Consider the following 19,427-nt stretch of genomic DNA (forward strand, 5'->3'; position numbering starts at 1 on the left):
GCCTCGTCTGCCGAGCCGCCTGGGCCCGCCCAGGGTCGTACTAACCCCCTGGCTAGAGAGGCCCCGTAGACCCGCTCCTGCCTGCCACTGCCCCTGAGCAGTGCTGTCAGCTCAGGGTCCTGCTGAGGCCAGCCGGGCAGCTCTGGGTTGACAGAGCCCTCGAATCCCAGGGCCCCAGATCTGCGCTGAAGGCAGCGAGGCCCAGGCCAGGCCCCGCGTGAGCAAGGTAAGGTTTTTTTTTTCTGGCCCCAAATGAGAGCCATAGCCCCTCCACAGCCCTGCGTGGCCCAGGCTGGAAGGCAGGTCTGGTTTTTTTTCTCCTTTTCTCTGATTTCTTTTTTTATTATGGTAATACACATTACTTTATGTAAAATATACATAACTTTACTTCACCATTTTAGACATTTTTAAGCGTACAACTCAGAGGCATTAACTATACTCACAATGATGTGCAACCATCATCACTATTTCCAAGCTTTTTCATTATCCCAAATTGAAACTCCACCTCCATGAAGTGGCAGTCCCCATACCCCCAGCCCCTGGAACCTTCTGTGTTGTTTTTTTGTTAAGATTTTATTTAGCTCTCCCCTTCCCTCATTGTCTGCACTCTGTCCATTCACTGTGTGCTCTTCTGTGTCTGCTTGCATTCTCATTAGGCGGCTCCGGGAACCGATCCTGGGATCTGGAGTGGGAGAGGTGATCATTCTCTTGAGCCACCTCAGGTCCTTGGTCTGCTGCATCTCTCTTTTTTTTTTAAGATTTATTTTTTTAAATTTATTCCTCTCTCTTCCCCCTCTCTCCCCAGTTGTCTGCTCTCTGTGTCCATTCGCTGTTCTTCTGTGACTGCTTCTATCCTTATCAGCGGCACGGGAATCTGTGTTTCTTTTTGTTGCGTCATCTTGTTGTGTCAGCTCTCCGTGTGTGCGGCGCCATTCTTGGGCAGGCTGCACTTTCTTTCGCGCTGGGCGGCTCTCCTTATGGGTGCACTCCTTGCGCGTGGGGCTCCCCTATGCGGGGGATACCCTTGCGTGGCATGGCACTCCTTGCACGTGTCAGCACTGCACGTGGGCCAGCTCCACATGGGTCAAGGAGGCCTGGGGTTTGAACCGTGGACCCCCCATGTGGTAAGCGGACGCCCCATCCATTGGGCCAAGTCCACTTCCCTATATCTCTTATTATCTCTCCTGTCTGTTTTTGTTGTGTCATTTCGCTGCGCCAGCTCTCCGTGTGGGCCAGCACTCCCACGCAGGGCAGCACTCCACGCAGGCCAGCTCACCGTGTGGGCCAGCTTGCCTTCACTAGGAGACCCCAGGCATTGAACCCTGGACCTCCTATATGGTAGATGGGAGCCCAATTGTTTGAGCCATATCTGCTTTCTATGTGTTGTTTTAAAGGCATGTCCAGCCCTTCGAGAACCATTCTTTCCCCAAATTCCAGGCCTGGCTGGTGGCTATGTGTTCAGGAAACGCCTTGGAGGGCTGGCCCAGACCCAGCCGAGCTCTCCCTGCAGGCTGGGGGCTGAGGCGCGGGCCCGGCGGAGCTCAGCCATGGCTCTGGCCTGCTCCATCTGGAGCCCATGCTGGGCTGGGCCTCGCACCGATGTCCTGGGTGTCCCAGAACACCCCGCTATAATCCCATAAGAAAAGGCGAGAGTGGGGGGGGCACACCCCCATCACTCACATGGCACTGGGGCAGAGCAGGTGTTTAAGGACAATAAAGTCCCGGCTCCTAGGCCAGGAAGCTGAAGGCACAGGGGGTCCCAGACCTCTGGGACACACTCACTCTGGGACCCCAGCACAGGCACAGCAGGAGCCAGGGAAGCCCTCATGCACCTGAGGCCTCCGGACCCTGGCACGAGGGGTGGGTGGCACGCAGGGGTCCTGGCTGCCCCGGGCCCTCCCAAGTCGCTGCTGCCATTCTCCCTGTGGGCCTCGGGCAGGGAGGGCTGACGAGGTCTCAGCCAGAGCAAGCCATTTCCACTATGAGCTTGGCCAAGTCGGTTGTAGCGTTGGGAGTCTTTTGCCCTCACGCACGCAGAGAGGAAGACGCACAGGCCACAGGAACACGCAGAGCCGAAGGCGAGGCCCCTGCCCAGGCCACCTGCCCTGAAGGGGACTTGTTCCTAGACAAGCCTCGGATGGGCCCGCTTCGGGTCTTTCTCAGATTGGGAGAAAACTCCTGGCTCATCCAGCCCACCAGCAGCCCATTCCTAAGCTTGGCAGGGTGAGAAACGCCTGGGTGGGTGAAATCAGGGGGCTGGGGCCCCGTCCCCGGGGGACCTGCAAAGTCCTCAGGCTCCGAGGCGGCAGCTCCTTGGCATGAAAGTAAACGTGGTCCTGCCCGCGAGGCTCGCGCTTCCGGGGGGAGAGCCCGGCCCAGGCAGCGAGGCAGAGGCAGGAGGGCCTGACTCCTGGGGCCGGGGCATGGCTGCGAGGCCCACTCAGCCCGACCCCATTTATTTAGTCACCCAAACCCCACAGTACAAATCCCAGCCTGCCCCACCCCCCAATCGACGAGCTCTTGATTCTCGCCCCCGCGATCACGATGTCTTTCTCTGCATGATTAGCTGCTGGTTCTCCAGGCACTGCTTCAGCTGGTCTTCGGTCAGCGTCAACCGCTGCTCCAGGATGGAGACCGTCTGCAAGACAAACGGTGCGTCAGGCTCGGAGGACGGAGCAGCCCCCAGCCCCTCCAGCCGGGCCCTGCTCAGCCGTCTCAGGGCTGCTGGGACACCGTTGTCCCCGTGTCCACCTCTCCCGGCCCCTGTGGTTGGTCTCCGGAGTCAGTGGGCAGGGGGAGGACACAGGGAGGGAAGGTAGGGGGCAGGTCCCACAGCCCGTGGCCATCCCCCAAGACAACCAAGGCGCCAGGGGCCCCCGGCCTGCTGATCTGGCAGTTAGACTCGGGCATTCTGGAGCAGAACCAGCTTCCGCCTTTGGGCCAGGCCCTGTCTAGAAATGATTGTGTCACATCGAGCATCCCCGCTCCAGAGATGAGAAAACGGCACCCCCAAATGAAGGCCCTGCCCCTGGGGCCTGCACCCCAACACGCGGAGGGGCCTCCCGGGCTGGCAGAAGCCAAAGGTCTGGAGCTGAGTCGCAGCCCCCACAGGGCCTCTGTCTCTCCCAGCTCAGTGAGGACATTGCAGGAAATGAGCTGTCTTTGGGCAAACAGCCTCAGGGGACACAGGCGAGTGACAGCTGCGCCTCTCGGAGCCCGTCTCCTCGGCAGGTGGGAAGGACGGTGGGCAGGGCCAGCACCCTGTGGCTTGCCCCGCATGCTACGGCCACACCCGGCAGCGGGTTGCCTTTCTGCTCCCGGCACGACAGGGGCTGCCTTGCTTTGTGGGCCGGGGCCGGACTGGCAGACACGCTCCCGGCGAGGCCTCCCCCGGTTTGGGACAGGACCCTGGAGGAGGGGCGGCGGTGCCTGGGAGCTCGGGCGCTGGGCAGCGGGTCCCACCCTCCCCACGGCCCTCCGGCGCTCCCCGGTCGCACGCCCCCCAGCACTCCCCGGTCACACGCCCACCCAGCACTCGGTCAGCTGGCCCCACGCGGGCCATGAGACCCAGCTCATCACTTTCCTCAAGGACTGGGGCCTGTTCCTGCCAGGCGCGTCCCAGGCCGGCGAGGCCACTGAGCCAGCAGGCTCGGGTCCTGGGCCGTGCAGTCTAAAGGCAGCAGAAAGCTGCCGGGATAAAAACGAACACTTCCTATTCATCCCTCCGACTGACCACGGGCTCTCCCCAAGAGGTCTTGCCACCTTCCCCCAGGCCCTGTGAAGGCTCTGGCCCTTGGGCCAGTGGCAAGAAAACTTCCCTTTCACACGTTCAATAAGGCGGACTCGTTCTGGAGGGAACTTCCCCCCGACGCCTGCTATAAATCCCCGGCGTCCAGCACGGATGTCAGCTGCTCACGGAGGCTGCTCCGTCTGGCGGCCGCCCTCCTCAACAAGCTGGCCGGCCTTGGGGGGCTGCGAACCCCAGCTCCCAGGACAGAGCTGCAAGCGTCTCCACCCGCGGAATGCGCACTGCACCCCGAGAGGCCGAGCGTGGCGCGAGTCCAGCCAGGGAGGGGGTCTGCCTCTCACAACAGGGGCAGCGGAAACGGCCTGGCGGGCCTGGAGCGGCATTCCTGGAAGTTTCCACTGGCCGCTGTGAAACCCACACCGAGCCAAGCTCCAACATCATTTTTCATCCAGACTTTTTCCGACGGCCCCGGACTCAAGGCCACAGCGGGGGAGCCAAGCCTGCTGCTTGTCCTCTTCTGTTTTAAAAAAAGCCACACACAGATTTCACAGGGACCCAATTTCCAGACGTGGAGGTGGTGGGCCCAGAAGGCACGTGGGCAAGGTGCACTCACGACCACAGGCGCCTCAACCCCCGGAACCCCAGCGCGCCTGGGCCTCGGGGACAAAGGCGAGCCCCTGCCAGGGCCCCCGCCGACCGCTGGCGGCCTGTGCTCAGCCCCCCGGGGGCCCAGACTTCTGCGCAGCAGGACCGTGGCCATAGACTGCTGACATCAAACTCCTTCCAAGAAAAGCCCCAGCTGCTTCACAACCAAACACCTGAAGGGAGGGGCTGGCCCGCGGCAGGGCCCCTCCCTTTGGAGCTCTGAGAGGGTGCCTCCTAGAGTATTGTGGACAGACAGGCTTAAAACAGACAAAAAACCCCTCACCTCCTTTCCCCACCACTCTCCAGCTTCTCCCCGTCCCAGCCAAGCTTCTGGAACAGCCATGTCATCCACGGGCTAAGCCTCCCCTTCCCCTGCCCCCCGCCCCAGGCTTGCTCTGCCAAGTGCTGGGCGGTGGCCACCACCTGGGGATAAACCCACCAGGCTCTTCCCAATCACGTTTGATCCCCCCGTCCCAGAGGCCTCTGAGCTGGAGGATGGGCAGGGGAGAGGAGGATGCTTTCTGGATTTGTTTTTTCGCTAGAACACTGTCCAGCATTTTCTGGGTCACAGATTTCCCGTAATAATCCCACTCCAAGAGTTAAAGTACAGGCTCTCATTTTTCACAGAAAATGATTATTCTCCATCATCAGGTGAAACCTGGAAATCCTGTCCTGCAGTGTTGCTGATGTGCCTTCCCTCTGCCAGGGCACAGGTTCTCCTGGTGATGGGAAGGGCCCCATCAGGCAGAGGACTGGCACGGACCTAGCGGGAGGGCAGGAGGCGCCTGCAGCAAGGGCAGGTCCCCACGGAGGGCCGGGCCTGTGGGTGGAGTGGAGGGAGCATCTGGACGTGGGGACGGCGGGGGAGGCCCAGCCCTGGTGAGGGCTCGTGCCTGGCCCATCATGTAATGTGGGAAGCCGGGAACTGGCCTCTCTTAGCCCCCCCAAGAAAAAGCCCACGATGCCACCGCACCCACTCTTGGTAGAGAATGTGCTCAATGCCTGGGAAATCTGAACGCCACGCCAGGGAGGGCCTTCCAGGGTCACTGCCTGTTGAGTCTCAGGCTTGGGACAGAGCTCACTGTTGGGGTTCACACCACAAATGTCCAGGGCTGGACATTCATCGGGCACACAGTGGGGGTCTGCCCCTGCCTTCTCCCGTGACGCACGTGCCAGGGGGGACTTGGTCCTGAACCCTGTGTAGGATGGGGTGACCCCAGCAGGCGTGCTCTACCCAACACTGACTTTTACTTCCGTCCGTTCAGAGCGATGGTGAGCACACCCCACGCCAGTGCCAGGCACGCAGTAGGTGCTCAGTAAATGTGCTGACGCAGTGTCCAGTGGGCAGAGGTCGTGGCAGTTTCCTCCCCATCGTATTCCAGACCCAGCCTTGGGAACTGTCCTCCTGCCGCAGAGCCCATCCTTCCCAGGCCGGGGGACGAGGGCACAGCTGCACTGGGGGGTGAGGCGGGCCCTCCACGGCCAACACCGCCACTGTCTTCCCGAGGCCCGCACTCGCCCACCTTGTGCATGCCACCTTCTAGTTTTACTCGCAGGCAAATGAGAATGACCTTCAGAGCATGACCCGTGTCACCCCCGTCTGCTCTGTCCAAGGAGCAGGTAGCCGGCGCCAAAGGCCTGGCCCCTCGCCTCGCTGGTCCTCGCCTCGGCAGGCACTAGGGAGGGCAGCCACCCTGCCTGACGCCGGTGTCCTCCGACTTCTAAGCAGGGCGAAGGGAAACTGAAGACAGGCAGGAGCCCAGGGCTCTGGCTGCGGGGGGCTGTCTGGGCACGGCGGCCAGGAAAGATGGCCCATCTCCTGGACGCCTTCGCTCTGGGGTCCGGGTGCTGCGAGGAGGGGAGGCCCAGCCCCTCCCACCCACTGAGCACAGAGGAGCCGGGCGGCGCCTCCCCGCTCCCTGCTCCCTGGCTCTTCTGCCGCCCTGGCGGGCACTCCTAAGTCCCCTCTATAGTTGGGGTGTGGAGCCCAGAACTCAAGAGGAGACCCTTGGGAGATCCCAGATGATTCTTGACACCCCGAGCCGCGGGCTTCTCCCACAGAGGCCCACGATGCACCAAGCACCCTTCCACAGCCCTCGGGTAGGGCCTGTTACCAGCCCTATTCCCATTTTATAAATAAAAAGCTGGGGCTCAGTGATATTAAGCAACTAGCCTGAAGTCACCCAGCTTAAAAGTGCTGACCCTGGACCATGAGCCTCCGGCTCCAGAGCGTGTGCTAAAGCTTCGCAGTGCCCACCCTTGCTTCGTCGCCATCGCAGACAGGGGGTCTGGCCTACCCACTCTCCCTCCTCTGGCACGCCAGCCCAAGAGCCCAGCCTGGGGTGCCCCCACCCCTCTTCCACCTCCAAACCCAAGCAGCTGTGGAGGAGCCACAGGGTCACCAGGGCTCCAGCAGTTTTATCATCAAGGCCACACTGGTCAGAGGGTCAGCTGAGTTCACTTCTGAACCACCTTCTCCTGCTGTTACCAGGGGGCCACGGCCCTCCTCTTGGAAGGCTTTAGCCTGAGAAACTCTATTTGCCATTGAATTTATTTTCTGTTGTTTCTCTAGACCAAGAGTTGGCCAAATCCAGCCTGCAGGCCAAATCCAGGGCACCCATTTTTGTCAAGGTCCTGCTGGAACACAGCCTGCCCGTGTGTTTATGCACCATCCACACCAGCTTTTCACTACAACAGCAAGGGCGTGGAGTTGCCACAGAGACTGTATGGCTCAAGGGCCTAAAATATTCACCTTTAAGGAAGCCTGCCCGCCTTGCCCTAGACTCGCTCCTCCCTCAGGGCCAAGCCGTGCACGCCGGTTCTAGGAAACAAATGCTATGCAATCACGGACATTAGGGTGTGCTGGGAAGAGGGGAGGGGTCTGACCTGCTCAGGGGAAGTGAGGAAAAAGCAAAGGCCAAGGTGGAGTTCAGCAGGCACAAGGGCGGAGGGGGCATGTGCACAGAGACCCTGAGCCGGGCACATGGTGAGAAGGGCATGAGCGGGCACCCCGGTATCCTGACGAGGACGGGGCTCAGGCCAGTGAAAGGTGCTGGGGGGACAGCTCTAGGCCAAGGGTAAGGAACCCCACTGGCCCCCACACGGGAACGGTTGGAGAGTGGCTGTGTGGCCGTGGGGAGCGCGCGTGGGCAAGGCTGGGGATCAGAGTGGCCAGAGCCCGCGGCGTCCTCGAGGAACGAACCGCCACCACCTGGCAGTGGGTCCCACGGGAGATGAGAGGAGGAGACCCCCAAGGCTGAGGACAGAGGCGAGGGCTGCTCTCGAGCGGGGGCCCTGGGGTTGGACAGGCGGAGCCCAAGGCCCCCGAGGCGGATGAGTGGGTCAGGCAGGGCCGGCGTCTGCGTTCACCCCCAGGGCTGGGTGAACCCACCAGGACATTTGAGGGAAAAATCCGCGCAGGGGAGCAGAGGGCCTGGCAGCGGTCAGGACGCCGTGACACCCACAGAGATGCCTGGCAGCAGCAGAGCTCCGCAGTAGGCGCCAGGGAGGCCTGACGGGGAGGAGGGTGCCGGAATCATCAGGGACCAGAGCTCGGGCCAAGGGGTGGCATTTCCAGCATGACTCACCTGCCTGAGCTCCCCAAGAATCCTCTGGTGAGGCCGGACACCAGCGTTTTATCTGAACCCCACCTCCCCTGCTCAGGGGAGAAGACATTGTGATCTGCCTCTTACTGGGGCAAGATTAACATGGCAAGTGCGTCTTCTCACACAGTTCAAGACGTGTAAGACGTTTCTGTAACACCCTGAAGGCCCTTCTGAATGTGGTATAAAAATAACACATTAAAGTGACAGGCTTTTATTTTTAGTTCCGTAAGGATCATAGCGATGCCCACAGAAGTTGCACCGAAGTGCCAGTCCTTGCCGACATGTCTGGCACCCAGGGCCCCCAGATCCAGGTGGGAGGGGAGCACAGCCGCTGGGCATTTGGCAGACACTGTCCTCCGTGCCTCGCCACCTCACACGCCTCCTTCTCCACGGTCATCACGTTGCGGGGTCTCTGCTGACGGCCTGCTCCCCGCCGCGGGGGGCTCCAGGCTCCAGAACCATGCTGGGCCAGCTCCCCACGGCCCCCTGCCCCCCACCCCACCCAGGACAGAGGCTGGGCTTGGGCACCTCTGCTGGCCTCTGAGGGGCCGACCTCAGCCCCTCTGGCACGGGTCCTGGGGGAGATGACGTCCTTACAGGCTCTGCGAGGAGGCGGTGAGAGCCCAGTGCTCCCTTATAGAAGGAGCCCCCACCCTTGAAGTGACACCAAGCCAAACAAGGGCAGGCACGACCCCGCTGACCCCCGGGGCCTTGCCCCACGGAGCGAGGACGGCCCCCCTTCCCCGCCCCCACCCGCTCTGCTCCTGCTTGCTCCCCGTTCCCAGCCTGCTGCTGCCCTGAGGTTAGACTCTCCTCTCAGCACCGCTGGCCTTGTTCTCCCTGGCCTGGCTTCACCTCACAGGCAGGCTTGTCCTGCATTTTTTCTCAGCTCTTTCTCCCCCGTTCTTATTTCTGCTTCCTTTTTAGGCCTCTTATTCATCCTCGTTCCACTGTGTGTTTGGGGGAGAAGGCAAAGAGCAGCAGCAGGACAGGTCTGTCTGGCCCACAGGGACCGAGATCCAGGTGACCAGGCCCCTGACATGGCTCGCTTGCTCAGGGGCGGACGCCAGGGCCGGCGGTCCTGGGAAGGAGCGCTCCAGCCCTGACAGCGGGTCCAGAAGCTTCCATGAGGAAACAACTCTCAGTCACAAGATGGGTGAAGAACATTGCAAGCAGGAGGCACACGTGCAAAGGCCCCGAGGCAGAGAAGTACCCGGCATACTCTTAGAACCATCAGGAGGCTGGTACGGTTGGTCTGAGGTGTGCGCGCAGGCAGGGGAAGTCCGGCGGGCACCCTGGGGCCTTCAGCCAGGAGGGAACGTACAGGGAAGCTCTCCTGCTGGAGCACCACGGCAGGTGCCCAGGTCTGAGCAGGCACAGCCAGGAGGAGGGTGCCCCACAGGCCGCAGCCAGCCTTCAGGGCACTGGTTCCAGAGGGTGCTCTGAGAGGGGAGGCTCGGCCTGGGGACTGACCACAGCAGGCGCGACCCACTGGGGGCACCCCGCACACCCAGACCCTCTAGCTCCCAGCAGCCTCTGCTTGCCCTGCCGGGGTACGTCCCCACCCTTGCCTCCCTGCTCCACCCAGAGCCCCGGGTGTGCATGGGCCCCTTCGGCCGGGGTCCCCTCCTGGGCCTACTCAATAAGATGGAAACTGGGGGGGGGGGTGGGCATGCAAGGTGGCTGGGCCAGAGGGACACAGGCCAACGAGGGAGGCCATGCATCCCCCGAGCTAGCGCACTCGGCCTGGCCTGGGGGCAGGGGCGAGAGGGCAGCCCCGGGCTGGTCGCCATGAGGGGAGCCAGGACACTGGGACATCAGGGGCCGAAGGGGTGAGAAGGAGTGGGGATGGAGGAGGGGCTGCATGGGGGAGACACTCAGCCTGGGAGATGGGTGTCAGGGAGAGGAAGCACCTGGCAAAGCCTGGGAGAGGGCGGTGGGGATCTCGGGATGGGGGTGGGGCTGTGAGACGTGCAGGGTGGGGGGGCCAAGGAAAGGAGTGACAAGATCAGACCCACATGGCCATGAGCCCTGGCTAATGCGCTGGGCTGGCAGGGCACCCTTGGGGCCGTGGCCAGGGCTCCTGCCGGGGCAGGCCACCCCCACCCCACAGCCCCCAGGCACTTCCTGCTCAGGAGCTCCGGGACGTGGGTCCCAACTACTGCCTCTTGCCATCCCCATGCTCACGCCTCAGCTTCCTGGTGAGCCCTGCCCTGCTCCTGGCTCGCCCTTCACCCCTGAGCCCTCCACATTGCTTCTGCCACGTCCCTTCCCAGTCCAGGAGCTGGCACGGCATTCGTGTGGCACTCGGGCCCTGTGTGGCCTGCCGCTGCCCCCTCCCTGCCCAGCCCGCCCACCCGAAGCCCTGCTCCTCGTCTCCCAGCATGCTGTGGCTGTGGCAGGGGTCCGGGCCCTTGGAAAAGGCTGTCTGTGTCCCGGGGAAGCCCTGTGTCCTCTGTGTCGTGTGCTTCAGGGCATAGGCTCCAGCGCCGTGCAGCCTGGGGTCAAATCCCACCTCTACCACGAACCTGGGAGGCCCTGGGCAAGCTCTCTCTGACTCGGGCCTCAGTTTCTTCATGGGCGCAATGCACCTCTCCCGGTCACCCGTCAGAATCATCACCCGCATGCACAGCTCATGCCCTCCCAGGGCTCCCGCTGAGCTCTGGGCTCCAGATGGGGCCCCAGGAGGGCGGCCTGCGGTCAGGCCTGGGAGGGTCTGAGCCATCAGGGCACGTGGTGGTCTGGCTGCTTCTTACAGCTCTCCCGTGACGGAAAATTCCTTTTAATCATTTCCAGGCTTGTGGTTGGTTTGAGCTCCCCCAGGCGGTCTCCCCAGCGGGGCTGGGGACTCTCCTGTTCCCCTTTCCCCCCCCAACACAGGGGCCAGATCCCGGGGGAGGCAGGGGGTCCCAGCTGCGCTGGGCCTCAGGAAGAGGGCGCAGCCCCCTTGCCACGCTGGTGGGGGCGCCCGCTCACCCTGGGCCGCAGGGGACGTCCTGGGGCTGGCCGTCGGCTCAGCCGTCCTGGTCTCAACAATGTGACACGGAACTTCTAACTCTTCTCTGGCTTCATTGCAAGGACAGAAAATGTGGAGTTACTCTCCCCTGTAGTGTGGTTTTGCCTTCACTGGGATTCTAAGGATCTGAAACAGCTGCAATAAAAGGGGACTCTCTTTGCTGTGGGGTCTTGAGAGCGATCAAAACAAAACAGGGCTCCCAGTCCCCGCTGCCTGCCCCCAGCGGGCCTCGTCTCCTGCCAGCTCCATCTCTGTTTCCTGGTGCGTGCGTGCGTGTGTGTGTTTATGTGCGCACACAGCGTTGACACAACTGCCTTGCCGACAGTGCCCTGGCCGGCCCAGCCCTTCCCACCACCCAAGGCTCTGCCTCCTGGCCCCAGCCACCGCCCAGCACCTACCGGTCTGTGGTACAGGGGCCTTCCAGTCAGAAGGGGCAAATGCCAGCCCTCAAGGTGACGCCTGTCAGCCTGAGTGCCAGTGCCACGAGGACAGGGGCTTTTGTCTGTCCTGTCTGTGTACTACTGTACACCCAGGCCCAACACCTGGCATGCAGGGGGTGCACGCTGGGGGCTGATGGGCAGTGGCCCAGCAGCCAGCACTGTACTCGGGATTGCACCTGCCAGCCAGGTGCCCGAGGGCAGAGGGCAGCCTTCCAGCAGGGACAAGCCTGCCCGGCTGGCAAGGAACCCTCATGTGGGCTGGAGCCTTGGACCAGTGGGCCTGAGGGGCTGTGGGCAGGAAGAAGGCGGGTGAGAGGACCGCCCCCCGCTGGCCTTGGGAGGAGGCCGCCTGGCCTCAGGAGGAAGCGGGGGTGGACAAAGAGGCTGTAGTCCAGCCTGGATGCTCCCTGCCACCCCAGGCCTGACGCAATGACAGAAGCCACCAGGCCGGCACTTCAGAGGGGAAGGGATGGAGACGCCCTCCTCTGCTGACGCCCACTGCTCCAGGCGCACACAGCAGGGGCACAAAACCTACCGGCTTTCTAAAGAAATCCCTCCCCATCCCTCCGGGCTCTGCAACCGTCTTTTTCCCCACCCCCTCACCCCGCAGTCGGCTGTGAATGTTACAAAATGAGCTCTTGGTCCCTCGAGCCCATGGCCCATGTTGCTGCTTCGGATTATCTCAGGGAGATAGGATTTCTCCGGCGCTTCTGCGGCCCCCCGGCCCCTGCCTCTGCTGAGGGCTAGCTCTCCTCGGGACGCACATGGAACACTGTTTTCTATTGGTGGATTATCCGCGGGATTAAGGACTCTCGGCTCCCTTACCTCCCCCTAGGCTTTCAATCATCTCCTTTCAAACAGCCGTGTCCCTGCCACCACCTCCGCTCAAGGATGCTTTAAAGAGGGACCCACTAAATGCCATCCTCAAAACTGGACGCTCCTGGACCCACTGCGCTGCCCACGCCAGGAGGGGGGACCTGAGCAAATGCTCGCCCCGCACTTGGCCGGCACGGGCCTGGGTTCAAGTGCACGCTTCGCTAACCACGTGCCGGCCCCCGCGCTGAGCATCTGATAGGCGCAGGCCTCGAGGCGCGGGGCGCCCGTCGCTGCCGGCCACAGGCAGCCGTAGAGACTCCAGGTGAGCTGAGCAGGAGGCCTGCGCCTTGGCCTCGGCCACCGCCAGCCTCCCAGGTCGGCAGAGGCAGCTTTTCCAGTCCACGTGAACCGGTTAATTTACCAAGACCTGATAAGACATAAGCGCGCCCAGCTTGGTATCGAGACGGAAACGTGCGGAAGGCCGTGGCCCCTGCCCAGAGGACAGGCTCGGGGAGGGAGAAGGGTGTGGGCCACCGGGGACGGAGGCTTGCAGGCCTCCCCGTGCCCGCAGAACTCCCTGACCCGGGGTGCACCCCGGCCCGTCCCTTCGGCCAGTTTTCTGGAGCCACCAGCTGGGCTCGGATCAGAACGGGACTTAGAGAACTGCTCCCTCAAATGCCGTGCCCGGCTGAGCTCCAAGCCCCTTCCTGCTCTCATTCCTCCAGCCAGCGTGGCTGAGGGGGCGCGCTGAGGAAAGGGGCCGGCCCTCCTGCACTCTTCCTGGCCCTGCGTGGAGGCAACTGGTATGGGAGAGGGCCAAGTGGGCAGGGGCCGGCCGCGGCCTGGTTCATCTCAGCCGTCGGGCCCATTTGGGGCTGCCTGCTGTGACCACAACCGCAGCTCAAGGCCCCTTCTCATGGCCTGTGCTTGACCCTTCCTTGGGGGGCCCTAGAATCCCCAGACGAGCCAATTACCTGGAGCCCCCGTCTCCTCCTCCCAGCCCAGAGTCCACGCTTAGGGGGCCTTTCCTGCACAGGGCCTCACTGTCCCGTCTACACATCCTCTGCGGAGCTTCTTTGGGGCGGGGGGTGCTTTTTGCCACAACTGTAGACTGGATAGAAAATGGAAGAGTTTTGGCCAAACCCACATGAGAGTTGCCATCGGGCCCCCCAGGCGATCGATATGCGCTTCCGAGCCTTCGGGTGCCGCCAGCCAGGCAGCCCGCCAAGAGGGGGGCCGAGTACCGGCCCTAACGGGGTCCTTGGGGAAGATGCTGCTTGCCCTGCATCGATGAAGCTGGAGGAGCCTGTGTAAACCGCAGCGAGCGCAGCGGGCCAGGGAGGGGTGCCTGCAACCCTGCGGCCAGAGGCAGGCACCGAGGGGCCCCTGGCACAGACCAAGGTGTCCTGAGGCCCTTGTCTCCCAGGAAGGGGCCTCTTAGAGGAAAAACAGGCCGCTTGTCTCCAAACCCAAAGTGGCAAGAGCTCAGGCCGTGCTGAACTCTGCTTTGGCTTAAAGGCAGCCCGCTGACGGCGTTAACTAGGATGACGGCTAACTCGACTCTGCACAGAAGCGGCAAGGTGGCTCCCTGTGCTGATGTGGAGAGAGGGCAGCTCGGCCCATGCCACGGCCAGTGTTCCCACCCTCCCTGGCAGCGTGGAACTAGACACCTCACCCGAGCTGCCTGCCAAGAGGAGGCAGGGCCATGTGTGTGGGCACAGGGGTGCCTTGAAGCAAAGGGCCGTCTTGTCTGACGCCCCAAAGCAAACAGGCAGAAAACGTGCCTGCTGAGGTGGGCAGAGTCTCGGCGGCCTGGGCTGGGCAGGCCCGCTGCCCCAGGGCCCTCACTGTGTGCATCCTCACGTCGCGCAGCCTCCACGACCCACAGCGACCTGCACGTGACAGCGCAGCACTGCTGTGGCCCACCTGAAGCACCAGTGCCATACGACAACAGTCGGAGAAGGAATTTCATAGCTTGGTATTTTTTTTCAAAGCAGCAAGATGTGAAACTAGAGTCAAAAATAACTTGGCTGTGGGCTTCTGAGACAAAACCACCAAGCTGCTCACTGAGCCAGGGCCGGGGCCCCTCGTGGAAGCACCCCCAGATCCCGGGCCACTGTCCACGGCTCCACGTGCCCCCCCTCACCCTCGAGGAAGGGCCTCTGTGACTCCAGACACCACGCGAGCCACAAGTCGTTCGTGCGGGCACTGAGTCCACGCAGCCGGCCTCCGCAGCCTCCGCGAGCCCCTTCAGGAAGTGGAGGGAGCCGTGTGGGCGGTGAGCGTGTGACAGGAATGCTACTTGTGGGAAGGCGCCTCTCTCTGCTCACTGGTCATTCTCCCCGCCATCTGCGAAAAGGCCCCGAGTCGCTCAGCAGCACTCTACAAGAACTCAGGGCGGGAGGGCACCCAGGTCAGGGCTTGTCCAGCCCCCAGCAGCCGTGGGTGGAGGCGAGGGGTGCGCCGTGGAAGGCGGGCCCTCAGGGAGCGCCCGGCCTGCCTGGCATGCGGCCCTCTGCTGCCCAGCCCACAAGACAGACAGAGGGCAGAGCCTGACGTTGCCACTCCAGGGACGAGGAAACTGAGACCCACCCAGGCCCGTGCATGTGAAGAGGTGCAGAGTTGGGCCAGAAGAGGGGGGCTTCTGACGCCCGGCCTGGGCTTTTCCTCGGACCCCGCGGGCCTCCGGGGTGGCCCCGACCTTCTTGGAGAAGGACTCCAGGGAGGAGAAGACTCGGGGTAGGCCCGGCAGGCCAGTGACCCCGGGGTAGCCACGGGACAGTCGTGTGCTGTCTCCAGGGCAGCGTGAGGGGTGGGAGGCTCGGGACAGGCTCACGGCAGAATCGGCACCTCGAGAGAGACGCGAGGAAGAGGAGGCACGCTCAGGACCTCAGCCCTAGCCGCTCTCGAGAAATGACCACAAGGGGCTTGTGAAGCAAAAGGTGCCCTGAGAAAACCCTAAATTCCATCGTTAGGAAAGACAGTCCCCCCAAAACCTTACGATAAGTCCATTTAAAGAGCAGTTGTCACAAGAAGTGCCCGCTCTTGATGAGCGTCTATCCTGGCCCCGAGGTCGGGGTACAGGTTCGAGGCTGTGACCTAACGGGCCTTACCCCAGGCCCCAGGCTCCACGCTGTTTCCGGGTCTGCACCCCGGTCCACTCCTCCCCTCCTTCCTGGGCCCTGGGGAAAGACTTTCTCTCTCCTCTCACCCCCCTGCCCAGCCAGGCCACTAGCGTTTTGCTGGCAGCTCAAAAGCATTCCTGGACCTGAGTGCTGTGGGGAGCTCCACTCCTGCTACCCCAGTGCTGCCGGCCCGCCCTGCTGCTCCCCTACACTGCCCCGTGGAGAGGGCCCGACCACGCTGTGCGTCACAAAACAGCCGGCAGCAGGCTCGCACCCCCAGCCAACAAGGAGCTGCCAGCCCACCCCCTCGAGGGGCTGCGCGATAGTGCTCAGGGGAGCGGAGCCAGGCTCTCCTGTCCCCAGGAAGGAAAAAGCAACATCACGTGCTCGAGTCACCCAGGCGATGTCTGGGGAAGTTGGCCCCTCACAGCCAAGGGGGCACCTCCACTCCCCTCAGCCTGGCACAGCCGAGCATGCCAAGTGAAGTGTGGCTGCTCAGAACGTCGTGTCCAGCTGGGACCAGGGCTGAGGAACCAGCCAGACCCACAGGGCAGCCTCGCAGAGGAAAGGGGGACGTGTCTCTCACGCTGAGAAAGGCCGCGCAAGGACGTGCTCTCTGATGAGGTGGCCTCGGAGGCCTGGCCCGTCCGTGACCACAGAGCACGACTTTCAGGAAGGTCAAGTGTGGTTTGTGGAAAGACCTCCTGATGAAGCCATTGCCAACTACCCCAAGCTGCTTTAGAGAGGGAGGCTGGGCAGCTCTGCCCACGGGGTGCTGACACCAGGATCCCCTGGCCTCCTGGAGAAGCCCCAGGCCAGGGGGCTGTGGGGCCAGGGCAGGCACGACAAGTCATCACCAATACCTGGTCTGCACCTGGTGACGCAACATGCTGGGTACCAGTGGGAGGACACGGTGAGGGCAGCAAAGGGAAGCCCTTGCAGTCAGAGCCGCGAATAAACACCAGCAGGATGGCCGCGGCAGCGAGGCTGGGTCCCAGCTCTGAGGACCTGCACAGGCGGAAGCCTTGGGGTGGGGCAGGGACGGGGCCTGGGGAGCGCACCTGCTCAAGAGGGCAGCCAAAGGCAGGAGGCAGGCCAGGGGCCGCGCGCCTCTCCAGGCCATCCCTGTTACTTTTGAAAAGTAGCTCGCGCGCTTTATAAAAACGTGGAAGAGTGACCCCCAGTTTGGGAGTTAAGTGTGGGTTTCAGGTGCGACACAAGTCCCAAGGGCAGTTTGGTTTCTGGTGACTCTGAGAGGCTCCTGGGCTTGGGGGTGGGCTGGGGGCGGGCGCCTGGCAGGGGGCAGCCCCAGTCCCCCTCCCATCACCCTAACCCTGCATGCACGCCTATGCCTACGTGCAAGTCCGCTTCAGGGCAGCTCCAGGGGCTGCCTCCCAGGGGTGGGGCTGTGACAGCTCCGCCCCTTGTCCTGCTCCTGGATACATTGTGTCCTTGTCACCACTGTATCCCAGACCCTCAGCACGGGCCAGGCCCTGCCCCTGCCCCACCTAGTGTCCCCACCAGGTAAAGCCCCAAGCCCTGGGCCTTACAGCCCAGGCCCACCAGGTCCACTCTGCACAGTTCTCCACCATCCCACGGCAGGGGACCGTGGCCTTGATCTGGCGCACAGGACTCCCACCTGACATGCTGCCCCCACTGCCACTCCTCCTGGAGGCCTGGCTCTGACAGCAGCAGCAGTCCTGGGGTCCTGCTGAGAGCGGGACGGGGTCTCACACGGGGCCTGACACACAGGCAAAGCTACGACTGTCCCCCTACCTGCCAGCACCACAAAGCCTCCCACACGTGCCCTGACGACGGCAACTGCTTCCAGCGCTAGAGTCCTCTGGATCCGCTAAAGCTATTTTTACCCTCTTCTCAGACTTAACTTCCAATTTTATCCTCTAAAGTTCTCATCAACTCTACCCCCCCATCTCTCACTTGATGAGCCTGTGAAGAGCGCTCGGCAGGCTCTGCAGTTTCCGACGGGTTTGCGGTGGGTGTGTTTAAAAATCTCGGCACGTTCCTCCCATCGTTCCCGGCACAGGCCTTCTTCACGGTTAGGAGGCCTGCAGAAGTGTCTGCACGACGTGCCCCTCCTTGCCCTCCAATGCCCCTCCCTCGTGAGTCCACTGCGCACAGTCCAGGCTGGGACACGCCGGACGGTGTGGCACGACCGTTGGCATGTGACACAGAGACGGGGAAGGACGCCGCGCCCCTTTGGCTCCATTTCAGCCCGTCGTGCGGGTGGAAGCCTTAACACTGCTCTCTTTGCCCCAAGGGCTGATGTGACCCTCCCCTGGCCTCAGTCTATCCAGGACCTAGCCCAGGACAGAGGGTCCCAGAGTCCCAGCTGGGCAGCAAGAGTCAAGGGGAGAAGGGGTCTGAGGAGCCCAGACTTCCTTCACAACCCACTGCTGAAAGCACCCGTCAGCCTCCCGCGCTCCCTCTCCCCTGGGCCACACTCCAGCACCCTGGGCTTCGCGTACCCCCGTGGCCCGTGGGCCCCACCCGACTGCAAGTGGCTGCTGCCTCTGCCGGGTTCACTCCCCCAGGGTGAGAGACCCCTGCGGGCATGCCCCATGGGGCATTCTGCGCTCACGGGCACTGCCGTGTCACACACATGTTCCTGGACACTGCCGTGCCATGTGTGCCAGGAGCCGCGCTCACCAACACTGCCGTGTCACACGTGTGCTATGAGCCACATTCCTGGACACTGCCGTGTCACACGTGTGCTATGAGCCACATTCCTGGACACTGCCGTGTCACACATGTGCTATGAGCCATATTCCTGGACACTGCTGTGCCATGTGTGCTAGGAGCCGCGCTCACGGGAACTGCTGTGTCACGCATGTACTAGGAGCCGCCAGCCATAATTGCCAGAGGACTGGGCTCGGGTCTCCCTTGATGATGAGGGGTCAGTGCCACAGCTAACACTGCCAGAGCGGTGACCCAGGGCTGGTCCTAACACTTCACACAGGTTCATGTCCTCAGTCCTCACCCCCGAGAGGCAGAGCCCACGAGCACCCACATTTCACACGGGGCCTGGCGAGCCGGAGGGACTTCTCCGGGGTTACTCTAAGGAGAAGGAACAGTGTCGGGGTGTCCCGACCAGAGGGCCCCGGCGTGTCCCTGGAGCGCCCCCCCCAGCAGGGTGGAACAGATGGGGGAGGTGGCCAGGCTTGCGGAGCTTGGCCCCGGCAGGACGCTGCACCAGGGACCTGCGAGTCAGCGGCCTGGCCCAGGCCTGGAGGGCTCCAAGAGCCCGGGTCCCGGGGCAGGCGCCGCTCCTGCATTAATTTGGGCTGGAGAACAAGTCCCTTATCACTATGTTTTTTTGCAGTCCAGCACCTGCGGGCACATTTAACAGAGTGCGAGGGCCAGGCCGAGGGCAGCCGCCCGGGGGAGTCGCGGCGCGGCCTACCTGGGTGAGGACGTCCAGCTGGCCCACGATGTGCTCCAGCGTGCTGGTCAGCGTCTGTGGCATGCTGGGGGGCTCCTGTAGCCGGCTCGGCACGCGCTCCGGGCTCCTGCCTCTGCCCGCGGGCGCGGGGACATCCCCTTCTGGCTGCGGAGAGAGAGACAGGAGGAAAAGGCAGCCCTCAGTCCTTACTCCGTGCTAGAAAAACCACCGAGGGAGGAGCATCCCCTTCAAGCAGCTACATGGGAAGCCACCCGCGAACTGGAGAAAATGAGTTCCAAATGCCGGCGAGGACGGCGGGGCGGCAGCACTCGCGTGCCCGAGCCCGCACGTGCCCGGCCCCAGGCCCTCCCTTCTGGGCAGAGGCCTGAGCGAGGGGTGGGCCCTGGCGGCTGGGCTGGAGGAGGCTGGGAGGGATGGGAAGGGGCAGTGGCGAGGGTCCGGCCGGCTCAGAGGCCCTCGGGCAGGCCTGGCCAGGCAGTGGGTCCCTCGCTCACCCCGTCACCCGGGCCGCGACCTCCAGCCAGCATCTCGGTGCGGCCAAGGATGCCGAAGTCCATCTGGCCCTGCAGTCTCTGTCCTCCTGGCCAGCTCACCTCTACTCCCCCACCCTC

General features: G+C 63.0%; 1 protein-coding gene across 3 annotated transcripts in view; it reads right to left on the reverse strand.

Moving 5' to 3' along the window:
• Positions 1-879: 879 nt before the first annotated feature.
• Positions 880-19,427, reverse strand: part of POC1A (POC1 centriolar protein A) — an 82,172-nt gene continuing 63,624 nt past the window's right edge. For 2 of the 3 annotated variants that reach the window (XM_058288986.2, XM_058288988.2), the window contains 2 exons: positions 18,817-18,960; positions 880-2,638 (listed from right to left, as the gene is read on the reverse strand). In XM_058288986.2, coding sequence (XP_058144969.1) covers positions 2,540-2,638; positions 18,817-18,960 — 243 coding nt within the window. In that variant the 3' untranslated portion in view covers positions 880-2,539. The remainder of the gene's footprint in view (positions 2,639-18,816; positions 18,961-19,427) is intronic. The other variant, XM_071212089.1, reaches the window with a different exon arrangement.

The sequence above is a fragment of the Dasypus novemcinctus genome, chromosome 26 (assembly GCF_030445035.2).
Source record: "Dasypus novemcinctus isolate mDasNov1 chromosome 26, mDasNov1.1.hap2, whole genome shotgun sequence".
Lineage (NCBI taxonomy): Eukaryota > Metazoa > Chordata > Mammalia > Cingulata > Dasypodidae > Dasypus > Dasypus novemcinctus.